Source organism: Anser brachyrhynchus (assembly GCF_964034855.1).
Source record: "Anser brachyrhynchus genome assembly, chromosome: 21".
In the NCBI taxonomy this organism is placed as follows: Eukaryota; Metazoa; Chordata; class Aves; order Anseriformes; family Anatidae; genus Anser; species Anser brachyrhynchus.
In genome coordinates, this window is record NC_137714.1 from 4,984,860 (window position 1) to 4,992,291 (window position 7,432).

The following is a 7,432-nucleotide window of genomic DNA, read 5'->3' on the forward strand; positions in this document are numbered from 1 at the left end:
TTTAGTGTAGGGATAAAACCATTACTTAGCAAAGCTGTATCTGTTCTCTGGGCAAATGGAAGGTTTCAGTTGGGAAGAAAATACTGTATTTCTACTACAGAATGGAATGCTTGCAATATGTGTTAGTTCATAAAAGGTGCTTAAACAATTTTCAGTGAAGAAAATGCAAAAGCCTTTCAGTTGGCCTATTAACACAATTTTTATTCTTATAAGTTAAAAAAGGCAGTAAAAATCATCTAGATGTCACTGAAAAGGACAGGGCGATGCACAAGGCAGTACAATTTTTGTTGAACAGTTGAGTTCCTCATACTTCAGGTGGAAGCTCTATGAGTTTCCTATGCAGTGTAAGAATTTACAAAGCAATGAAACCAGAAGAAGATTATCTCTAAATGCCTGTGGTGACAACCTTGTGATTTTCTATCAAGTCTGTCTTCTTAACTATATTTGGGAGCAAGGAATTCTTGGTTTCTCTATAAACAAACTGATTTCTGTAGTCTTGCAAAAAAAAAAAAAAAGTTTAAATCTGCTGTTGAAATGTGTAGTCTGCTTTAAGTTCCAGTCCCAGAAAAATAATCAAAACCAAACTTTTATTCTCTCTATGCTCTTTTTACTTTCCTGTTGATTTGGTTTAGTGGATGACGTTGGTAGTAAGGGCATGGTTGGACCAGATGATACGGGAGGGCTTTTGCAACCTTTATGATTCTATAATCATGGCACACATTTTGCTGTCATTATTACAGGTGCTGAGGATGTTGTGATGGCATTTTCCAGATCAGAGACAGAAGACAGAAGACAGTAACTACAGGATACCTGAACAACACAGAGCTGGAGAGGACAGTGAGATTCCTGAAGATAGAGGACGATGGCTGAGCATTAATAAGTTCCTTTGCCCACCCTAATTTTTCCGTGGTAGTCCTTCTCCTTTATAATTCTGTTTCCTTTTGCCCAACCCTCAGAATGCATCTCACAGCCATCTATTCCTATAAGTTGTTGCTACTCAGCTGGGCTGTGTTAATTAAGGACAAACCTAAAGGTGTATTTTCGATTGGCTCAAAGGGACAGACTGATTGGCTAAAGGAAGATAATTTTTTAAACTTGACCAATGAAAACCTTTTCTCTCTTATTTTATGTTTTAAAGTAAGTCTCTTGACATCCTACTTCTAAAGAAGCTTTTCATGCTGTGGTGCTTATTTAGGTCAAACTTGTGAATTTGAAGAGGGTTTGATTTGGCTGCGTAGAACTGGAAGCAAGGTGTGATTGGTTGACGATGCAAATGCTTTCTTCAGTTGGCTTGCAGGTGTTTTGCTGACATCGACACTTTCATTGCAGAAAGCTGATGTTTTGGTGCATTGGTTATTACTTTATCCTTACTTGGGGAAAAAACAAATGTGCTTTGCGATATTTATTACATCTATACACGTATACATGCTTGCTTTTTTGTTGTTGTTTTTTGTTTGTTTTTGATTGGCTTTGAAATCACGTTTTTAATTTCCTCTTGGCTGCAGTGTCTCTGATGCCATCAGTTTTTCCATACTCATCTGCTCTGTGGCCTCAAGCTCTTTTGGGAGCATGTGTTGAAAGCATATTCAGTTCAGTAAGTCTACCTGTTTCAGCTGGAACAGAGAGATTACCAGCCGTTCTGTGCTTCTGTGTGGGCTGTACTACGAACTCCTGGTCAATCTGGTCGTTCAGGTGGCTTCTCTCTTTGCTTCTGACAGAGGAGCTGTCGTTATTTTGCAGGAATTGCAAGAATGAGATCTATGGCTGTGACATGAATTTGCCAAATTTGTATAGAGAATATGTGAACTTGTTTAAAATAACTATAGTTCCACTTTAACCCTTTAATTGCTGCACAAGACTCGCTCTCATACAAGGGAAAATTATTGATCGTTAACTTAAATCCGAGTTTCACGGGGCTTTAATAAGCTAAGTTCCTAGTCACTTGAAAAAAATTGTATGCAGTTTGGTTCCCTGAAACCGCTTGGTGAGTTGGAAATTATCTGGATTCTAGGCTAATACCATTTTCTCTAGGCACTGGTCCCAAGAGGCAGCAGCACTGCGTTAAGCTGTCCGACAGTGAGTGTACAGGTGACATTCAGGTTTACTCTGTTGGTAGTTCCAGGGCCTTCAAGCAGATGCATTTTAAAAGTCAAAAACCTGCCGTGAAATTCCCGAATTGCACTGACTGTTCAGGAATCTGCACATAAAATATCAGAAGCCTAGAATTTCTAGCACTGCTGCCTAAAACCTAGCACTTCATTTTCTCCAGTGTGTGCAGGTGATTTTTACAATACTTCTAGATTTTCCTGTGGTTGCACTGACTTTAAGATGTTTCAAAGCCTATTAAAGCAGAACTCCATTCATTTACCTGTTCTTGGCTCTTTTCATGTGGTTGTTAATTATTTGGAGTAACGATTACAGAATCTGGCTGTGACAACATGACCATTTTTCATGGCAAGAAGTTCTGACGACAGGATGCTGTTACGGTCTCAAAGCGGGGAAAAAGCTTGAAAGAAACCATGGAATGTGTGCAAAAGGAAGAATGGACTTGTGAGCATGAGGAGGGAGATTATCTTGAGCAAATAAATATGAAATGAGAAAACTTGTACGTCTATTTATGAAAAAGTTCCTTTTCGTTCATTTGCGGCTTTGTAAAGTTCGATGTGAAAGTGTCATTGCCCCTGTTGGTTGGGGCTGGATAAGAAGCTACTTTATTAAAATAAACCAGGAACGAGCCCAAATGATTCCTTAAATCTTGACCTTGTTGCCTAAGAGGCACTTTAATCTTAATTTAGTGCAAATGGGGCAGCCCTTCAAGGGTTAATTGAGGGGGATACGTGTGTTTCTGGCTGCTGGCTGGATGAATGGGGTGGATTGTGGTGGCCTGTTGTTGTCAAGCTAATGTGCATCCTCCATGTGTATCTATGGCATTTCTGAGCTGTTGAGTCTTCAAGGAGAAAAGTGAAGTGTTTATGTTGTTCAATCTTTTCACTGAAAAATGTAACTGTTGGGGGGAAAATACAATTTTTAATAGCTTCTCTTGTTTCTTACTGATTTATTATATTGTTAACCTGCCAAATGGTAACTGTTTGCTCTACCCTTGTGGAAGACTTCCAGTCTTGGAGTCCTGAGTAACATGTTGAGAAGGATACATTGAGAAAAGTTAATGTGTTGTGTAACAGCGTGATTTGAGATTCAGAACCTGGAGGAAATCCAGTCTCTTGAGAATATTTGTGCTTTGTTACCTGTGTGCTCCCCAACTCCCCGCAAATGATTTCTTGCCTTTAAACCAGGGCCAGAAGATTTATAATAAAGAGTTGATATATAAATCAGTGAGAAAGTGGAAAATACAGCTTTCCAATGTTCCCCTTGAATTACATTTCAAATTAATTATCTTCCTGCTATGAAAGCTAAATGTCTATTAACACTGTGGAGCCTGGATTAATTGGGAGTTAGAGAAACCTGCACAGAATACATCAGCATGGTTGACTTGTTTATTGCACGTACAAATTTCTCTAGCTTTACTTTTGTGCTTCTGGCTTCTAAGGCGAACTGTTATTAATAAAAGTAAGAAACAGTGTTTTAGAGGTCAGAGATGAGTATAGGACTGGATTGAAAGACATTTATAAACACAAAAAGCTGTATAGTTCAATTACCAACCAAACAGTGGTTAAGGCATTCAGAGAGCATAAAAGCTTTAGAGGCAATTTCCAAAAAAGCACGCATCCTTTGGGTGGTCTTTTTGGGGAAGACATGTTCCTTTTAGATATTTACAATGTGTTGTTACGCTTCTTTCTTCTCTTATCAGGCTTATCATCTACCTCTCCTTTACACGCTGTGTTTTCCAGAGCTTGAGGAAAAGATTTAGAGCTGAATCAGATGCCCCTCTCATCTCTCTCCAGATGGGTAGCAATTGCTGTAATTGTCAGTAAAGGTCATTGTGTCTGTGAGCATTGCCTATTGTAAATGAAAATGAGACTCCTCGCCATTCACATAAGCCTTTAGATTGATTCTCCCAGGTCCTACAATAAACCCTGAAGTAACGCAACGTGTGAGCTGGTGGCGTAGTGACACTTGGGAAGGAACTGTTGCCTGAGAGAGACTGGACCACAAATAAAATAAAATAAGCTTTTTAGAGTTTTTGTTCCTTTTCATATCTAAGGTAAGTAGTCACTGTAAGTTGTCATGTTCTCTTGGCTGTTCAGTGGCCTGTGTGAAAGTTCTTAATGCTTTACTATTAAATCTCTTTCAGTTTCATAAGGCCAGTATTTCTAATTCACCAGCAGCCTAAACAGTTCTGGTGAAGGCTAAAGATTAAATGGCCCATGAAATTCAAAGACCTCTGTCACCCGTAGAAGACATCATCCTAAATAAGGCTTCAGGGTCATATGTGGGATAAATTTCTATAGCTATTGAGAATCCTGTTATAAGAATAGAGCAGTGCTATGTCTGAAGTTATCAGGGTTTTTGTTATACAAGAGGAAAAAAATTAAAGGCCAGAAGATGAAAGCTTTGAATCAAATGTAAATAAAGTGTTAGAGATTATTTTATGAAAGGTCTACTAAATGCCTGGGCAAGGGGGGAAATAGATGACATATTGTTTTAAGATCAGTCCTTCAGCCTTCGTTTTGGTCTCTTCCCTCCTAAAGAACTGTGTGGCAGAGTTGACAGCATAAAAGGCTGCAGGGTATGGGGACCAGCAGAAACCAACAGTGCCATAAGGACAGTTCCTGGAGGTTTAAGAAATCTTCAGTTGCATTCAGTTTCTACCAGAGAAAGAGTAGTGAGTAAGCATTTTTACCTGTTATTCATCAGTAACAAAGGATTCCGAAGCTTAGTTGTTCATAGAGATCTTTTAAGAAGCTTTTTTAAAACTGCAGAATAGTTGTTTTAGGTGTATGAGTAACAGGAGCACTGAAGTGTTGCACAGTTGCTACCTTGGTGGGATTTTTGCTGAATGTGGTTGATTTTCAAATCAACTGACAGTAATACGGCGTACGTCTTGCATGAGCAGCAGCCTCAGCAACATCTGAGCGAAACTGGAACTGTTTGTCATTCAGTGCTGGGGTCAGAGAGGTGTTGTATGCAGGGCAAGTTCTTCCCTGTTCACAACATCACCAGGAAATAAAAATGATTTTTTAAAAAATTTATTTTAGGTGGAATGTTCTCATTTGTTTTAAATTTACTTTCCTTCTGCTGCAGATTAGTATTAAGGATCCTGTCAGGCCTGGTTCAATTATTTCAGTAAACTTATGCAATAAAAATTGCCTCTCACAAAACTAACTTAAATGCATTATAATAGGTCAGATTTTGGTAATCCTGAGCCAGATAGGTATAATGTTGATGGGTATTTGCTGGACAGTCTTTTTTTCTTGCAGCCTCAGGTGTAACATCAGTTTGGTGTGGTGTGTGAATCTTGCGGATTTTGTATCCTGTATATCTGTAACTTCTGAGCTGTAGGAAATAGGTCACTGCATCGCTGTGGTTCTTCCAGATCTGCCCTGGGCTTGCTGTATAAGTATGGCAAGTCTACACATATACCTTGCACTACAGTTTCCTATAACCTTCCTCTTGTTTCTGATGCTTTTCACACTTACAGACGTGGAATTGCTGTAAACAGGCAGGAGCGCTGTTATATAGCAGGTGCCCATACAAAGACAGAAAATAAATCACCTACTCTGTCTTCTGAGCTCTGCTTTCATTTTGTTTGCAGCTGATTTGCCCTAAGCAGAATTCCTGCAGTGTGTCATAAACTATCTGGCTAGTTTCCTTTGTAGCCTGAAGCACTTCAATTTTGGAGATTATTTATTTTGGGAAAGAGTTATTTGGTTGTGAGTCTTTTTTTTTTTTTTTGGGGGGGGGGGGTATCTTTATAACCTGGCTTACTTATAAGCTGCCTCATATATCAACATGAAATCGTTATATGCATGGAGCTTTTTGCTGTCTTGACGCTTTCGGGGTTGACTTTCCTTGCTACTAAATGCAAACCTATGACTAGAGGCCTGTGATGCACAGAAAACAAACTTTTTCAGCCTTTAACGCATTCAACACTATCTTCAACCCAGGTGTGGACTAATGCACCTGTACCTCTCTAGTTTCTCACCTTGGATAGTTATTGCTGCCCTTTTCTAATGGGGTTACAAATGTAGCAGGCCCCACAGGTTCAGAAGATGATCCCTTGACTGGGAGCAGCTGGAGATGCTCAGCCAGTGCATCACAAGCATGCACCCACACCTGCTGTGCTTGTCATTGTTGCACAACACCTGAGCTCTTCAGACTCCCCCAAAGAGGCCATAAATGTTCTTTTTCCAAAGTTGTAAAATACCTCTGATTAACCTGATTACTGTCAGTTGATTGAGCTGACTCTGGAGGTTGAATGTTTCTGTGCTGAGACTCAATGTTAGGGACCCATTCGGCCAAGTTTGTGTTGGAGCAGTATGTAACAGTGCTTCTGGCTCAACTGTTCGGTTCTCAAACCTGAGCAAAGGGTTCCCTGGGTTTCCCTTAGTATATGTGGAAATTGCTGCTTACAGTGTGGTCCACACATTGCTACTTAAAACATATTCCAGTTTTGCAGTGAGGTGAAATTCTCAAATAAAGCCTATAGCTATAACTCAGTACTCACCTGATGTTTGCAATATTCCAGCTAATGTAGGAAACAAGGATGATTGTTTGGAAAATATCTCCCCAGATGAGGAGAATTTTGTGAGATGAGCACGGATAATGTAAGTTCAGATCAAGCCTTGACATAGAGATGCACCGGAATAAAAATGTGGTTTTCGAACTGCTCTCCAGCTGTTCTGTGGGGTTTGTTTTGGTTTTAAGCTGTCACAAGAGCTCAAAAGTTGCTTTTGTTTCCTGCCCTTAGTCTGTTCTTTCAGAGAAGCTAAATGCATAATTATGGTTCAAGACTGCAGAACAACTTGTGACTGGAACTGAGACAATTTAATCATGTTTAGTATGCAAACTGGAGCCCTATGTTCATCTACAGCAAGAAGGGAGCATGGCACTGGATTTAGTCTTTGCCTTTATGCTGTAGGATAAGATTGTGAAGGTCTCAGTACAGTGTCACTGTTGTGGGTTTTGTTTTTTAAACTGTGTGAAAGGATGGAAAGTTTTGTAATTTCAGAAGAAAGGTGCTGCTCCAGAAGAGCGCGGCTTTGCGTGTTATTGTATGCATGCACTTATCCCATAAGGCAGGAGAATGCATGAAGTTATTTGATCGTGCAGTGACACAGGAGCTTGTCTTGCTGCTGACAATGCACTGTAATCCATTTTCAGCTTTATGTGTGACCTCCTAATTGAGGGCGCAATGGAAATTGCTTTGAACGTGATTGGAATGGACAGTGGTAGCCAAGCATTTTCCTTCGGTCTTTTGTCGTGTATCTCAAGTGGCTGGAGCAGACTGACATAACTACAATTTTCCTAATCA

The 7,432-nt window shown here is 39.8% G+C and overlaps 2 protein-coding genes across 5 annotated transcripts in view; both read left to right on the forward strand.

Annotated features, from left to right (window-relative positions):
• The window catches only part of CTNNBIP1 (catenin beta interacting protein 1), a 92,142-nt gene that overhangs the window by 32,017 nt on the left and 52,693 nt on the right, over nt 1-7,432 (forward strand). The window contains exon 5 of the mRNA XM_080563709.1: nt 741-4,787. Coding sequence (XP_080419835.1) covers nt 741-799 — 59 coding nt within the window. The 3' untranslated portion in view covers nt 800-4,787. The remainder of the gene's footprint in view (nt 1-740; nt 4,788-7,432) is intronic.
• Nucleotides 4,675-7,432, forward strand: part of CLSTN1 (calsyntenin 1) — a 55,451-nt gene continuing 52,693 nt past the window's right edge. For all 4 annotated transcript variants that reach the window (XM_080563678.1, XM_080563682.1, XM_080563680.1 and 1 more), the window contains exon 1: nt 4,675-4,783. In XM_080563678.1, coding sequence (XP_080419804.1) covers nt 4,690-4,783 — 94 coding nt within the window. In that variant the 5' untranslated portion in view covers nt 4,675-4,689. The remainder of the gene's footprint in view (nt 4,784-7,432) is intronic.